Below are 18,158 nucleotides of genomic sequence, written 5' to 3'. Positions count from 1 at the left end.
GTGCCAAAATATACGACTACCTACCGTGCCAAAATATACGACTACCTACCGTGCCAAAATATACGACTACCTACCGTGCCAAAATATACGACTACCTACCGTGCCAAAATATACGACTACCTACCGTGCCAAAATATACGACTACCTACCGTGCCAAAATATACGACTACCTACCGTGCCAAAATATACGACTACCTACCGTGCCAAAATATACGACTACCTACCGTGCCAAAATATACGACTACCTACCGTGCCAAAATATACGACTACCTACCGTGCCAAAATATACGACTACCTACCGTGCCAAAATATACGACTACCTAGCGTGCCAAAAATAAATAATTAAAAAAAATATAGTCAGTATCACTTAGGAATTCGAACGATATCCCATACAACCAAATCTGTTCAAGCATTTAGGAGTTATAAAGAAACTCACGTACCTACATATTAAATATCAATGACTGTTCAGTCATTGCTTTTGTTCTCTTCAGCAGCCAGAATGTTTGACTTTACGAAATAGTTCCTTTATGAAGGAGTGCTATACACATGCTGGGTCCGGCACGTCGACTGCCTGCGAGTCGGATGCGTGCCGCACGCCTCGCCTCCCCGCTGCCGCCGCGTGCGTGCTGCGCGTGTCGCGCGATGACGCCCGCGTGCAGCCGGCGTGCTCGCTGCGCGTGTCGCGCGATGACGCCCGCGTGCCCGCCCGCCGGCGGCGTGCTCGCTGCGCCATCAAACATTGACTATCTACCATTACATTACCAGTGCACATTCTAGTACGAGTTTCGCTATTATTTATTTTAATTCCATGGGTAATATTATAATCCATTCTTGCTATACTAAATTGATAGGACTAAAATTAATAATGATCTTACCTATTTAATTGTGTTATGTCAAAGTAAATAAAGCTTATTTATGACTACAAGAAAAACCAGTAAAAGGCCGGTGTGCGTGATGTATACAACTGTGTTAGGCAATAAATTGTTTTTCCTAAGGAAGTATTCAATGAAAGTGATGGCGTTGTGGATGTTTCTCGACGGAGATTCGACATGACGTCATTTCGTTTTCAATAATCTATGTTATTGACCCTGGTCCTAGGTGCTGCACATCAGTCGCATATTGAGTGCCGAGCGACCATGCGACGACGCTTGCGTCCGTTCCGTCCGTCGCGGCGCCGAAGCATGGTGACGTCGTAAAACAGCAATAAACCCTCGTGTACTCGACATCAATCCCACAAAATATAAAATGATATCGCAATGCGCAGTGTCGCTCATTACGAGCGATGAATTATTCACGGTTTGAGGGGGTACCGGGGTACCGGGCAAGGTCGGAAGGTACCGGGTAAGGTCGGAAGGTACCGGGTAAGGTCGGAAGGTACCGGGTAAGGTCGGAAGGTACCGGGTAAGGTCGGAAGGTACCGGGTAAGGTCGGAAGGTACCGGGTAAGGTCGGAAGGTACCGGGTAAGGTCGGAAGGTACCGGGTAAGGTCGGAAGGTACCGGGTAAGGTCGGAAGGTACCGGGTAAGGTCGGAAGGATTTTCACACTTGTATATGTATAATATATCACATAAAGATACCTTTTTGCTTTGTTTTTGATATCTATTTTGTTTTCTCATCTTACTTTATTTTATGTTAGACTGGGTAATAATTTTCAAAAACATTACAAACCATAATAATACATAATTGTAATTACCTAATTATACTTACTAAAAAAAAGCTCGCTGAGAATAACTAGAAAAATAAAGTGACGTCATTCTAAATCCAATATGGCGGATAGCCGGGAATTTTCTAAATATCATATTGATATTTTACTGTACGTATTTAAAATGAGTACCTATACCAACATTCATTCCGAATCCACAAATCCACGCACGTAGCGAGCAGCGTTCGTTTACTGCAATCAAACAAAAGCTCACGTGTGAAATAGACCCCAGCCTCCCCGCACGAGGGCCCACCACCAGCGAGCGATAGGGGCTCTTGAGTAGCGAGCAGCGTTCGTTTACTGCAATCAAACAAAAGCTCACGTGTGAAATAGACCCCAGCCTCCCCGCACGAGGGCCCACCACCAGCGAGCGATAGGGGCTCTTGAGTAGCGAGCAGCGTTCGTTTACTGCAATCAAACAAAAGCTCACGTGTGAAATAGACCCCAGCCTCCCCGCACGAGGGCCCACCACCAGCGAGCGATAGGGGCTCTTGAGTAGCGAGCAGCGTTCGTTTACTGCAATCAAACAAAAGCTCACGTGTGAAATAGACCCCAGCCTCCCCGCACGAGGGCCCACCACCAGCGAGCGATAGGGGCTCTTGAGTAGCGAGCAGCGTTCGTTTACTGCAATCAAACAAAAGCTCACGTGTGAAATAGACCCCAGCCTCCCCGCACGAGGGCCCACCACCAGCGAGCGATAGGGGCTCTTGAGTAGCGAGCAGCGTTCGTTTACTGCAATCAAACAAAAGCTCACGTGTGAAATAGACCCCAGCCTCCCCGCACGAGGGCCCACCACCAGCGAGCGATAGGGGCTCTTGAGTAGCGAGCAGCGTTCGTTTACTGCAATCAAACAAAAGCTCACGTGTGAAATAGACCCCAGCCTCCCCGCACGAGGGCCCACCACCAGCGAGCGATAGGGGCTCTTGAGTAGCGAGCAGCGTTCGTTTACTGCAATCAAACAAAAGCTCACGTGTGAAATAGACCCCAGCCTCCCCGCACGAGGGCCCACCACCAGCGAGCGATAGGGGCTCTTGAGTAGCGAGCAGCGTTCGTTTACTGCAATCAAACAAAAGCTCACGTGTGAAATAGACCCCAGCCTCCCCGCACGAGGGCCCACCACCAGCGAGCGATAGGGGCTCTTGAGTAGCGAGCAGCGTTCGTTTACTGCAATCAAACAAAAGCTCACGTGTGAAATAGACCCCAGCCTCCCCGCACGAGGGCCCACCACCAGCGAGCGATAGGGGCTCTTGAGTAGCGAGCAGCGTTCGTTTACTGCAATCAAACAAAAGCTCACGTGTGAAATAGACCCCAGCCTCCCCGCACGAGGGCCCACCACCAGCGAGCGATAGGGGCTCTTGAGTAGCGAGCAGCGTTCGTTTACTGCAATCAAACAAAAGCTCACGTGTGAAATAGACCCCAGCCTCCCCGCACGAGGGCCCACCACCAGCGAGCGATAGGGGCTCTTGAGTAGCGAGCAGCGTTCGTTTACTGCAATCAAACAAAAGCTCACGTGTGAAATAGACCCCAGCCTCCCCGCACGAGGGCCCACCACCAGCGAGCGATAGGGGCTCTTGAGTAGCGAGCAGCGTTCGTTTACTGCAATCAAACAAAAGCTCACGTGTGAAATAGACCCCAGCCTCCCCGCACGAGGGCCCACCACCAGCGAGCGATAGGGGCTCTTGAGTAGCGAGCAGCGTTCGTTTACTGCAATCAAACAAAAGCTCACGTGTGAAATAGACCCCAGCCTCCCCGCACGAGGGCCCACCACCAGCGAGCGATAGGGGCTCTTGAGTAGCGAGCAGCGTTCGTTTACTGCAATCAAACAAAAGCTCACGTGTGAAATAGACCCCAGCCTCCCCGCACGAGGGCCCACCACCAGCGAGCGATAGGGGCTCTTGAGTAGCGAGCAGCGTTCGTTTACTGCAATCAAACAAAAGCTCACGTGTGAAATAGACCCCAGCCTCCCCGCACGAGGGCCCACCACCAGCGAGCGATAGGGGCTCTTGAGTAGCGAGCAGCGTTCGTTTACTGCAATCAAACAAAAGCTCACGTGTGAAATAGACCCCAGCCTCCCCGCACGAGGGCCCACCACCAGCGAGCGATAGGGGCTCTTGAGTAGCGAGCAGCGTTCGTTTACTGCAATCAAACAAAAGCTCACGTGTGAAATAGACCCCAGCCTCCCCGCACGAGGGCCCACCACCAGCGAGCGATAGGGGCTCTTGAGTAGCGAGCAGCGTTCGTTTACTGCAATCAAACAAAAGCTCACGTGTGAAATAGACCCCAGCCTCCCCGCACGAGGGCCCACCACCAGCGAGCGATAGGGGCTCTTGAGTAGCGAGCAGCGTTCGTTTACTGCAATCAAACAAAAGCTCACGTGTGAAATAGACCCCAGCCTCCCCGCACGAGGGCCCACCACCAGCGAGCGATAGGGGCTCTTGAGTAGCGAGCAGCGTTCGTTTACTGCAATCAAACAAAAGCTCACGTGTGAAATAGACCCCAGCCTCCCCGCACGAGGGCCCACCACCAGCGAGCGATAGGGGCTCTTGAGTAGCGAGCAGCGTTCGTTTACTGCAATCAAACAAAAGCTCACGTGTGAAATAGACCCCAGCCTCCCCGCACGAGGGCCCACCACCAGCGAGCGATAGGGGCTCTTGAGTAGCGAGCAGCGTTCGTTTACTGCAATCAAACAAAAGCTCACGTGTGAAATAGACCCCAGCCTCCCCGCACGAGGGCCCACCACCAGCGAGCGATAGGGGCTCTTGAGTAGCGAGCAGCGTTCGTTTACTGCAATCAAACAAAAGCTCACGTGTGAAATAGACCCCAGCCTCCCCGCACGAGGGCCCACCACCAGCGAGCGATAGGGGCTCTTGAGTAGCGAGCAGCATCGCCTACAACATTACTGATTTGATTACTACAACGCGTCGTCTCGCGGACTGCGGGGCACTCGCGGCGCGCAGCGCTAGGGGCATCACACGTATTACTGTTGTATAAAAAATTTCTTCTATGAACCTCATTTTAACCCCTGACCTAAACAGAGGGGTGGCATAAGCTCAAAATGCGTATCTGTGTGTCTGTATAAGGCATCGGAGCCCTCAAACGGATGGATCGATATGAATGCGGATTCTTTTATTCGAAAGCATGTATAATCGGAATGGTTTTTAGCTGTTTGATGAAAATAGTTTCAACTGTTTACCATTATCAGCCTTGTTATCAGCCCTACTCTTAAGTAGCTCTTGTAAGTTGTATTGCTTGTTGATTCTAAATTCCAATTAAAGTAGAATTGAAAAACTAACGACCGAAAAATGTAAGAAAAATATGGTCAAATCATAACCTAAGCGGGAATGTTTGTTTAAAAGAAGAGATCAAAACTTCGCTAAGTTCAAGCTCATTCATTAGAATTTAAGATCGTCTAAGTATTAATCGGGTACAAAAAGTCCACTAAGAATCCAGAAACCCGGCAACCCTGCGCAGGGGTGTCGCAGCCAAAGATAATGGAGTGACGACTGCGACAACCCTGCGCAGGGGTGTCGCAGCCAAAGATAATGGAGTGACGACTGCGACAACCCTGCGCAGGGGTGTCGCAGCCAAAGATAATGGAGTGACGACTGCGACAACCCTGCGCAGGGGTGTCGCAGCCAAAGATAATGGAGTGACGACTGCGACAACCCTGCGCAGGGGTGTCGCAGCCAAAGATAATGGAGTGACGACTGCGACAACCCTGCGCAGGGGTGTCGCAGCCAAAGATAATGGAGTGACGACTGCGACACCCCTGCGCAGGGGTGTCGCAGCCAAAGATAATGGAGTGACGACTGCGACACCCCTGCGCAGGGGTGTCGCAGCCAAAGATAATGGAGTGACGACTGCGACAACCCTGCGCAGGGGTGTCGCAGCCAAGATAATGGAGTGACGACTGCGACAACCCTGCGCAGGGGTGTCGCAGCCAAAGATAATGGAGTGACGACTGCGACAACCCTGCGCAGGGGTGTCGCAGCCAAGATAATGGAGTGACGACTGCGACAACCCTGCGCAGGGGTGTCGCAGCCAAAGATAATGGAGTGACGACTGCGACAACCCTGCGCAGGGGTGTCGCAGCCAAAGATAATGGAGTGACGACTGCGACAACCCTGCGCAGGGGTGTCGCAGCCAAAGATAATGGAGTGACGACTGCGACAACCCTGCGCAGGGGTGTCGCAGCCAAAGATAATGGAGTGACGACTGCGACAACCCTGCGCAGGGGTGTCGCAGCCAAAGATAATGGAGTGACGACTGCGACAACCCTGCGCAGGGGTGTCGCAGCCAAAGATAATGGAGTGACGACTGCGACAACCCTGCGCAGGGGTGTCGCAGCCAAAGATAATGGAGTGACGACTGCGACACCCCTGCGCAGGGGTGTCGCAGCCAAAGATAATGGAGTGACGACTGCGACAACCCTGCGCAGGGGTGTCGCAGCCAAAGATAATGGAGTGACGACTGCGACAACCCTGCGCAGGGGTGTCGCAGCCAAAGATAATGGAGTGACGACTGCGACACCCCTGCCCGATCTCACTCGCGGTAATTATATCCGCGTGTGTTGTTCGGTACACGTGCGGCGTTGCGACACCCCTGAATTATTATAATATTATTACGAATACACATTAATTAGTTTACGCGACTGAAAGTGGCGTCAAACTATGACGTGATATGTACGCGTTAATTGTTATATTCATTATTTTGAATAATATTATGTTAGGAATTATCTGTGGGAATGATCAACTCATTTATTAATTGATAACTTACTTGTAGGATGTTCAAGCTCAGTCACTCGCCGATAGCTTTGATATCGTAGGTTGCATCAGTCATCAGTCATCAGTCATCAGTCATCAGTCATCAGTCATCAGTCATCAATAAGGTAACACATCGGGTTTGCTTCCCAAACATTGGATAAGAGCAGTCGGTATTTTTCGAGATGATAACAAAAGCTTAATTTTGCTTAAGAAAAAAAAATTTGTACCAAAAACGATGTTTTCCGTCACCGCTAAACCAAACGTCAATGAGGAAGTTTCAGGGCAACGTTCGATAAAATTTTCATAGATGGCGCTAAATAACCCCACCACTAAAGATGAAAAATAATACCTATATCTATATGATCTATGTTTTAATTTTTTTAAATTTAAATCGGATGCGAAATTAATTAATTACTTCTATTATGGTTCACAGATATTGTAGGAAAGAAACGTAAGGAAAATTGCAGTGCATGCTAGCTGTTACTCTTCATCTATGTCATTGATTTACACGACCTAAACATTAAAGCATAGATCATATACATAGATACAGGTATTGTTTTTCATCTTTAGTGGTGGGGTTATTTAGCGCTATCTATGAAAATGTTATCGAACGTTGCTCTGAAACTTCCTCATTAAATATATAAGGGATATAGTATAGTTGTACCGTTTATGGTGAGGAAGTGACCTCATCATGGAACAGCTTCAGAGGAGCAGGTCGAGGATCAGGAAGCAGAAGCCCGGCCATGGTGATGTTCATTAGACAAAGACTTGACTACAGGTGACTAGAGAAATGGTCAATGCTATGCCAAACAGCAAAGTGTACCAACCGCCAACGCAGTGGTCATCAAACCTTATTCGAACAAAGCCGCAATCCGTCTTAAGCCAATGCTATTGAACAACAAGCAGTTTGGTGTATCGTGGTAGTGTGGGGGGGAGGTCGGTGAGGTGGAGGGGGGTGGAGGGGGGTGGAGAGGGATGAAGGTAGGTAAAAAACAAAAGGTTCATTTGATCTCGCGCTATCGGATCGGGCCGCGGGCAGTGATAAGAGCGGATGCTGCGATGGATGGATAGATTCGCGACGAACAGATTGCAAGCCTTAGCGAGGGGTTCTTCCACAATGTTGCTGGGTTTTAAATATACGACTAAAGCTTTTATGGTAAGAATATGTACCTACCTATATAAAAGTAAAAAACCCCCCATGATATTTGACTTTCATGCATTGAGTAACAGCATATTATGTATAGTCCATACTAATATTATAAATGCGAAAGTGTGTCTGTCTGTCTGTCTATCTGTCTGTCTGTCTGCTAGCCTTTTACGGCCCATCCGTTCAACCGATTTTGACAAAATTTAGTACAGCGATAGCTTGCATCCCGGGAAAGGACATTGGCTACTTTTTATCCCGGAAAATCAAGGACTTCCCACGGGATTTTTAAAAACCTAAATCCACGCGGACGAAGTTGCGGGCATCATCTAGTAGTAAAATATAGCGCACAAGTTAGATAGAAGAGACATTATAATACCATAATGTAATAGAGCCGGAGTTTGACGATCAAATATTGGCTCGCTGGTTCATTGTTCAATCTTAATTCATCATTTTTCAAGTTTTTTCCGTAGAAATTACCTAGTATTTAAGCTTTCGGACAAAAATAAAGAAGTAGTTTAGTTAGTGTAATTAACAAGTCCGTCTTTCAGGGTTTTTAAAACTTCTATCCTTTCATCGATTTTCAAAAACTCCACTCGAGCAACGTTGTAGCGGGTCAGCTAGTGTTGTAGACCTATGGTCTGTTGTCTGTGGGGCAATACGAGCGGCACATGACTGTCAACGTTAGCTGTTATTGCTTAGTAGATGCGAGCTCATCAAACTGCTCTCAGCTGTGCCGCGGCCGAGCGCTGATCGCTCTATTGTATAACTCGTGTATAACTCATGTATAATTCATGCGGGGAACACTTGAACTGTAAGAGTAGCGAGTGTGAAGGGAGGTGTTGTGAACACAACAACTATGTAAACAAACAGATCATAGACAAGGCACTGGGTCTGTGGTCTACTCAAAAGACATTGACAGTGACAGTGATACGACATATAATGTGACAGCCTGACATTAGGCAGGAAACGGACTAACAAGCTTCAGATGAATTTTCAACACGTAACGTTAACGGACCTTTACATTACATCGATTTCAATACACAAGTTAATAAAGGAAAACTCAAGATTCCACAAACCCAATTGCGACAGCCAAGAAGAACGAAGGTTCGAAACTTACCAGCGCCTAACCAACAGCCCAAGGTACAAACAAGTGGTCCTTCGAACAAAGAAGAAACTCTTCGATCTTCCAAGAAATCGGCAGAAAATTCGCAGCAGAGTGGACCCAGAAGCATAACGGTCGTCCAAGCCAACTTCTGGAGTGAGTCCGTTCCTTTATCTTATTTCCTAACAATTCCTAATTTCTACAATCTTCATATCAATATTGCCTCATTTCCGTTACGTACGTGGAATATTCCCTCATAGTTAACTAAAAACCATTATTGCATCCTAACATTCATAGAAAACCATAATTACCAAATTACAAAACGGATTGCTTCAAATCCGACCGCAAACGAATCCTCTGTTTTCCCCCTTATTGTGTAAGTTTCGAGTTTCAACAAAGAATAATGTGAGGTTAACTTATTTTGTCGGATCAATTTTAGACTATTTATCACATCAATTGCGTAGTTTTTATAAAAAACAGTTAGTAATTAGTTCATAATAACGTTATTTAGCCTTGCTACAGCAAAATGAGCGAGGCAAAAATCAAAGATCTCGTCAAAAAGCGGGGATCAATAAAAGCAAAATTAACTCAATTTTCATCGTTTCTAACACTTCTACAAACCAGTGAATCATTGAGTGAAGTGCAATTTAAAGAGTTAGAGTATCGTTTTCGGAAAATTGAGCAACTTTATAGTGATTTCGACACATTACAAACAGAAATCGAAACGCTTACGGAGCCCCCAGAAACAGCCTATCAGGATCGCGAAGCGTTCGATGGCACATATTTTAGGCTTTTGTCAGAGGCCCAAGTGCTGCTCAGCCCACAACCAAACACACATGGGCGTCGGTCATCCATTTTAAGTGATGATAGCATACAAAGCAATGAGGAACGCAGACATGATTTTGTAAGGTTACCTAAGATAAACCTACCTCACTTTGATGGAGATTATCAGCACTGGCTCGAATTTAGAGACACCTATCTTTCTCTAATTCATAACAACAATTCCATAAGCGACATAAACAAGTTTCATTATCTCCGGGCAGCGCTTAAAGGTACTGCTGCTTTGACAATTCAATCATTAGAATTTAGTGCAAATAACTATAAGTTAGGGTGGCAATTGCTTACTGAGAGGTATGACAACGAGCGTCTTTTGGTTAATCACCACCTTCAAACGTTATTTGATTTAGAACATATACAAAAGGAATCAAGTCACTTATTGCGGAACATGGTCGATGTAACTAATAAGAACTTGCGAGCTCTTACGACACTAGGAATGCCCACTGACCACTGGGACATATTAATTATTTTCATTATGACTAAGAAATTAGATTCCACTACCAGTCGTGAGTGGGAAGAATATCGAAATGGCCTCGGAGGCACACCCAACTTACAACAATTTACAAAATTCATTACTAAGAGAGCTGATTTACTAGAAACACTACAGGATAACAATAAATACAAACATAAGTCAAACATTGCAACATTTTCAGACATAAATAAAAACAAAACACAAACTTCTTACACTGATCATCAAAAACCATACAAGTGCCCCTTTTGCTCTCAACTTCATTTCATATTCAGCTGTGAAACATTCAGAAAATTGGATGTTGAGTCTCGTACAAAAAAGGTCACTGAACTGAGTTTGTGTAAAAATTGCTTAAGGCCAGGACACACATCGAAGACCTGTAGATTAACTCACTGTAAATACTGTAACCTGAAACACAACACGCTACTGCATGACAGCTCTAAGGAGCCTACAAGCTCAGCGATAGCGCTGTCCACAGACATAACCTCAATATCTTATCAGCCAAATGTATTACTATCCACAGCTGTGGTGCGAGTTCGGGATGCCAGAAATGAGCTACACACAGCACGGCTGTTGCTTGATAATGGAAGTACTGCCAATTTTGTTACAAAGCAGCTCAGTGATAGGCTCGGGATAGTAAAGAAGCCTGTCAGCTCTACAGTTAATGGTATCAACAATCAAACTTCTTTAATATCAGAGTCTTGTAAATTAGTAATTGAATCTTATTATGGTGGCTATACAGAAGCCATAAGCTGTTATATAATTGCAGAAATAACAAAATACTTACCCTCTTCTTACATAGATACAATGCATATTCCTATACCTAAAAACATTCAGTTAGCCGACCCGTCTTTCAATGAACCATCAGAAATTGATATTTTAGTAGGAGCTGAGGTCTTTTGGAGTGTCCTAGGTACAAACATAATCGACTTAGGGAAACATCAGCCAAAGCTTCGCGATTCAAAGTTAGGATGGCTCTTATCAGGCTGTCTTAGCCATAATAAGACATCTCAATCAGAGACTTCAAACAATTTTTGTCACTTTATTGGACAAAATGATGAGTCTTCACTTACACGTTTCTGGCAACTAGATTCTGTATTACCTCAGCATAGCATGTCTCTAGAGGAAAAGGCATGTGAGAAGATCTTTGAAGACACCACTCGGCGCGACAAAGATGGTCGATTCATAGTAACAATTCCCCTTAAAGAATCGCCCGAGGTGCTTGGAGATTCTTATAATCTTGCTAAGGTTCGCTTTCTTTCTTTAGAGCGGCGGCTGGATAGGGATGCAAACCTGAAACACTTATACACACAATTCATTCAAGAATACATCGATTTAGGTCATATGACTCTTAACCAAAGCATACATCAACATACATCTAACTTACCCAACGTCTATTTTCCTCATCATGGGGTACTTCGTGATTCTACAACCACGAGGTTACGAGTGGTCTTTGATGCCTCGGCTGCCACTTTAAACCAAAAATCATTTAATTCTATACAGATGGTAGGTCCCACCGTACAGGACGACATATTTTCAATCTTAATACGCTTTAGGCAACACAAAATAGTGGTTTCTGCTGACGTTGAAAAAATGTACCGTACTATTTACATAGAACCAAGTCAAAGGTCACTTCAACAAATAGTCTTTCGGTTTCATCGGCATGAGGCCCTACAAACTTACACTCTTAATACAGTGACATATGGCACAGCCTCAGCCCCTTATCTGGCTACAAAATGTTTAGTGTCTCTTGCGGATGAAACCGAGGACCTTGCAACTCAACGTGCCATCCAACATGATTTTTATGTGGATGACTTTTTGTCCGGAGGTGACTATACAGAATCGGTCATTACTCTTTGCAAAGGTGTAAGAGACACTTTAGCCTCTGCAAAAATGAACTTACGCAAATGGCAGTCTAACAGTCTTGAGGTCTTACACGCTATCACTGACATAAAGGATAACTCAGAAAAATCCCTTGATTTGAAGTTGAGTGACAGCTCACCTTCAAAAACATTAGGTCTTCATTGGAATTCAGTTTCAGACAATTTAAATTTCATCATTGACATAGACACAAAGAAAAAGCTAACAAAGCGCAATATCATTTCTATTATCAGTCAAATCTTCGATCCTTTAGGTCTTGTTGGTCCATGCGTACTATTAGCTAAACTTGTTATACAAGCGTTATGGATTTGCAAATGTGACTGGGATACTGAAGCACGTGCCGACATAAAAAAGGACTTCTTAGATATTGCAAACACCTTTCATATTTTAAATTCAATCACAATTCCTAGATGGGTGTCATGCAGCAACCCATCTCTTATTGAAATTCACGTATTTTCAGATGCATCCGAGCGCGCTTATGGCGGTTGTATTTATGTAAGAACGGTAGATGATAATGGGTCAGTGAATGTTAGACTGTTAACTTCTAAAAATAAGGTCGCGCCCATTAAGCCCAAAACTACAATACCGCGTTTAGAACTATCCGCAGCGTTGCTTGCCACAAGACTCTGGAAAAAGACAGTTAGTGCTCTTACAATCAATGTCCATCAACACTATTTCTGGTCTGACTCAACAATCGTATTGTCATGGTTATCAAGTTCATCTTCGCAAACAATTCAGTTCGTCAGAAATAGAGTTGGTGAGATACAAGAAAGCACTAGCGGCCATAAGTGGAACTACGTGCCTTCCAAGTCTAACCCCGCGGATCTTGTTTCTCGTGGGGTGAAGGCTGATTCCATCAGCACAGCCGCCCTGTGGTGGTCAGGGCCAGAGTTTTTGCATGAAGTGGACATCAAATTTCCGGAGATACACAAAAACTCAGACACTGTATTGTGCGCAGTCACACCACAAAATACAGAAGACGTTAGTGAAAACAGAGTTCTTCAACTCATACATAAGCATAGTAACTTCAACAAAATAATTCGAATCTTAGCTTACGTGAATAAATTCATACACAATTGTAAACACAAACCCAAAACGAATCATCTTACCCTCAACGAACTTGAAACATCTCGTAAACTCATTTTAAATCATGCTCAAAAGGAAATGTTCCCTGAAGAATATTTATTGTTAAAGAATGATCAATCTTTGTCATCACACAGTAAACTTAAATCACTTTCACCATTTTTTGATTCTGACAATCTCATAAGAGTAGGTGGTCGTTTAAAAAATTCTTATTATACTTACGACGTCAAACATCCCATTCTTCTTTGCTCCAAACATCATCTCACGAAAATTTTATTTGTTTTACAACATAAAATTCTTATGCATGCCGGCCCTCAGCTTCTTTTATGCACGGTTAGACAGAACTACTGGCCTATTAATGGAAGGAATCTAGCCAGAAAAACTGTACACTCTTGTGTTCGTTGTTTTAGATTCAAGGCGTCTTCAGTTCAGCCCATCATGGGAGATTTACCCAAAGAGCGAACGCAACTGGAACATCCTTTCATTAACACAGGTGTCGACTATGCCGGGCCGGTGCTTATACTCGACCGAAAGGGCAGGGGGGGTAGACTTACAAAATCTTACATTTGCGTATTCGTATGTTTCGCAGTAAAGGCAGTACATCTTGAACTCGTAACGGATCTTACAAAGGAGGCGTTCCTGGCTGCTCTGAATCGTTTCACATCGAGGCGAGGAAAACCTGCCACCATATTTTCCGATAACGGGACTACCTTCATTGGAGCGTGCAATGAGCTCGCTCAGTTTCTTAAAAATAGCTTAGAGTTCGTGCAATGTCAACTCATCGACCAAGGTATAAACTTCAAGCGTATCCCGGCGTATAGCCCTAACTTCGGCGGAATTTGGGAGGCGGCTGTCAAATCCGTGAAACACCACTTACGCAGAGTACTTTCCTTAACCCACTTCAACTATGAGGAAATGGCCACTTGCCTGGCGCAAATAGAGGCAATCTTAAATTCTCGTCCTCTTACCCCCCTATCATCCGATCCTTCCGACCTCTCTTACCTATCTCCAGCACACTTCCTCGTCGGACGACCTCTTCTATCAGCAGCTCATCCAAATTTGCTGGAAAGGAACATCAATCGACTCCAGAGATATCAGCGGGTGGAACAACTTCGCCAACATTTTTGGCAGAGGTACTCCTTGGAGTATGTCTCGTTGCTGCAGACGAAAACAAAATGGAGACAGTCAAATGGTCAACTCAAAGTTGGGTCTCTCGTCTTAGTAAGAGACCGCACTCAACCACCTCTTCTGTGGCTTATGGGTCGAGTTACAAAAATCTTCTACGGTGGAGACTCAGTTGGAAGAGTTGCCGTACTACTCACCAAAAAGGGCACAATTACACGGGCCTACAACAACATCTGCCCTCTCCCTACGGACGACATCAGCCCGGGGGGGAGCATGTTGTGAACACAACAACTATGTAAACAAACAGATCATAGACAAGGCACTGGGTCTGTGGTCTACTCAAAAGACATTGACAGTGACAGTGATACGACATATAATGTGACAGCCTGACATTAGGCAGGAAACGGACTAACAAGCTTCAGATGAATTTTCAACACGTAACGTTAACGGACTTTTACATTACATCGATTTCAATACACAAGTTAATAAAGGAAAACTCAAGATTCCACAAACCCAATTGCGACAGCCAAGAAGAACGAAGGTTCGAAACTTACCAGCGCCTAACCAACAGCCCAAGGTACAAACAGGAGGGACGGATGGACAGCAACGTGAATGCGAGAGCTGCTTGATTGCAGTGGGGAGGTTACGGGTATTTGCATCCTCCGTGTCACAAGCTTGGCCTGTTCTGATGTTCCTGCACTCAATGCTTTCCTATAGTTTGTTTTTTTGCAGCTTTTCTTTCACGCAATCTGGATAGAATCTTTTTCAAATCTGTTTATTGGCACATAAAATATTTTAATTTTTATTTTCCCGCGACTTTAATTAAAAACTCCCGTTGAAGTTTTCAAAATACAAAAAAAACTCAAAATGTATGTTTCTAGAGATCAGAATATAAAGTGTGAGCTGTGGGCATGTATAATATATGTCCATAAGTTTGTTATTCAATAACTTTTTAGAGTTCCGTACCTTAAATAGGAAAAAAGAACCCATAGGTATTCTGTGATAGCCATTCGTCTATCTGGCAAATCCTTCTTTCAGCCTTAGTCGGTTGTTGTATACAAATGTACAAATATATAAATACATAGAAATGTCTTAAAGTCCTACAACGTAGACTTACTTGAAATTGCCGTTCCGCTGCCTCATTGCTGATCGAGTTCTCCGTAGTTGTGTATCAGAAACATTCATTATGTTTACAATTGAAGCGCAACATTGACATTGCTGTGTACAGTTGACAGCAGCTGCAGGTAGCAGGTAGCAGGTAGCAGGTAGCAGGTAGCAGGTAGCAGGTAGCAGGTAGCAGGTAGGTACAGGGTACAGCACAGCGCGTCTCAGCGCGCGGCAACTAATTACTGAGATAATAATTAGCTGCGCGACGCTCCAGCTTCCCAACTATCGGCGCGAGGCGGCGCCCTTTCATAACTAAGTGCATCGACTATTCATATTACCTATTTCGGAGAACAAGATTGCGATTATTGATAGAGATCGGTAACAATTCCGATGTTCAACTTGCCCAGTGGGTGATTTATGTTAATGGGTGTGGCTTGTGGTATACGCTTCCTGCACTATAGGAACGTAAGTAGGTATGGTACAACGCGCAGACACAAACATCCACCCTCGCCTCGTTCAGAACTCTTTGAAAAAAATAAATATGAGGATTAAGTATAGAGCTACATAGAAAAGTCTCAACGGAAACTAGACAATTTCGCAGGAGATATTATACAGGTACACTCTCTATTCCCGCACTCTCATAGTCCACTGTGTGACTTGGCAAGTCACTTGACTCTGGACTGTTACTGAGCATTTTTCCAGCGAAAATGATAGATTGCTTGAACCTTGGACCTCAACATCTTCAGCCGAGTACGCTACGAGTACAATCTAAACCAACGAAGCGGTAAAGATAAAAGCGTAATCACTTGAGACGTTTGAAGGTACCATAATTATACATGCTTCACATAGTACCGCAAAGTTATGTGAGTAAACACGCACAAGGAAGTTTGTAATTGATTAATTCATATCGAGGCGTCCTACGAGACGGCGCGGGCTCGCGGGTCCAATGCCCACTCGGCAACCCTAGTTACCGCAACGTGTCGGCCCGAGGCTACGGCGCTACGGGGCGCTACGGGGGGCTACTGCGCTACGAGCTACGGGGAAGGCTGTATACAGGCTGCAAACGACAACAGGCTGTTATAATTTCTCAATATGAAAGTTATCTGAAAACTTGTAATTTTTCTATAAACCTATATCGCCTAATTTTTATTTTCTCATACATACTATGGGAGCTACCCATGGTAGCCCCGAGCCCTGTACCTAACTGCGTCGGAGCACCAAAAATTTAATATTGAAATAATTAATTGCTGTATTCCTTTTATTTGGGAGTAGGTACCTACTCCAAAAAAAAAAATGAGTTATTGTGGTAATTTGTTTAAAGTATTTTTATCATTTTGCCAACTTATAGTTGACTAGCTTCTGCCCGCGGCTTCGCCCGCGTGGCCTACAGGAAACAAATGGAATTTATTTTCAGAAAAAAACATTATAACATCAGGACGCGCACCCTGAACAGTACCGAATAACACATATAACCTTCCAACCCCCATTTAATCCCTTTAGGGGGAGATTTTCTCATAGTCATTTCTTTTTTTTTATTTTTATTATGGAACACAAACGCTGACACCTAACCTCAAGATAAAACCTACTTTCCAAATTTCAAGTTAATAATATCAATAATTAAAACTTTCCCATACAAACTTTCATCCCCTATTTTACCACCCTTATGGGCGAATTTTCCAAAAATCCTGAAACACGTATTTCTTCATTTGTGACCGAGAACCCAAATACCGGGGATTACGATACAAGGCTGCGATGTAACGCTCGTCGCTCGCGGCTATTGTGTACTCCACTCGACTGCAACGCTGTTACAGCTACCGTGTAGTAGTATAGTGAGTGTATCCTTGAAATGGAAAGCACAGCATTGGCGGCTCTTCCACCAAACATCGGAGGCTCTCCCACCAAGTGGACAACATCAAATGAGTTGCAGGGAGCCGCTGGATCAAGGCGGTGTACAATCGAGACGTGTGGAATCCAAGCCCCTATGTCCAGCTACAAGAAAGTCTTGTCTATCGGTTGACTGACGACAATAACGACGGCGTATAGTTAAAAAGGCGTCTTTTAGAACAAAGGGTATCTTTAACATGATTTTTCGATTTTTGACACCTGTTAGCTTTTTTAAAGCTACCTAAAGCAACGTAAAGGATTTCTATGCGGCATCGTCTTGGAATGCAATCTATGGATTTTAGAGGACAGAATACTACACCTGAGTCGAACGAATCATAATTTTACTAGTGGAAACTGTTGAGATTTGTTTACTCACTGGCCGTCACCACAGCAGTCAAAGCTACGTTTTCTATGTACTAGCTACATACTGAACTGACCATGCCAAATAAGAATGTTTTGATACGAATTACATATTAACTGCTTATCTGTCAGTGTTACTTTTGGCTTCACAGCGTCTGGAACACTTCAGAACAGCCGTTCTGTATATTTCAATAAATGAATTAAAGTGTGTGTAAAAAAAATTCGTCAGTGAACTCAACGTCTCAACGTCGAGTCTCAACGTTGTAGAGAATACGTGACCGGCTCTTAGTCGTCGCAATTACTCTTTGCCCTGTAAAGAGATCCCGTCGTTAATTTGCGCGCTTGTGCTAACCCCCGCGACATGCGACAGGTTCGCTAGTGCTAACCCCCGCGACATGCGACAGGTTCGCTAGTGCTAACCCCCGCGACATGCGACAGGTTCGCTAGTGCTAACCCCCGCGACATGCGACAGGTTCGCTAGTGCTAACCCCCGCGACATGCGACAGGTTCGCTAGTGCTAACCCCCGCGACATGCGACAGGTTCGCTAGTGCTAACCCCCGCGACATGCGACAGGTTCGCTAGTGCTAACCCCCGCGACATGCGACAGGTTCGCTAGTGCTAACCCCCGCGACATGCGACAGGTTCGCTAGGTGCTAACCCCCGCGACATGCGACAGGTTCGCTAGTGCTAACCCCCG

General features: G+C 45.0%; 1 protein-coding gene across 2 annotated transcripts; it reads left to right on the top strand.

Moving 5' to 3' along the window:
• Window positions 1-9,014: 9,014 nt before the first annotated feature.
• LOC138403614 (uncharacterized) lies at window positions 9,015-14,681 on the top strand. Of its 2 annotated transcripts, none has more exons than XM_069504813.1 (2): window positions 9,015-9,766; window positions 13,574-14,681. In XM_069504813.1, exons 1-2 carry the CDS (start codon window positions 9,241-9,243, stop codon window positions 14,389-14,391), a joined length of 1,344 nt encoding a protein of 447 aa, XP_069360914.1. In that variant the 5' UTR covers window positions 9,015-9,240; the 3' UTR covers window positions 14,392-14,681. The 2 variants fall into 2 exon arrangements, with proteins under 2 accessions (XP_069360914.1, XP_069360913.1); XM_069504812.1 differs by having other exon boundaries at window positions 10,544-14,681.
• Window positions 14,682-18,158: the final 3,477 nt, after the last annotated feature.

This window comes from Maniola hyperantus, chromosome 19 (genome assembly GCF_902806685.2).
Source record: "Maniola hyperantus chromosome 19, iAphHyp1.2, whole genome shotgun sequence".
NCBI lineage: Eukaryota > Metazoa > Arthropoda > Insecta > Lepidoptera > Nymphalidae > Maniola > Maniola hyperantus.
This window is presented reverse-complemented; position numbering and strand designations above follow the sequence as displayed.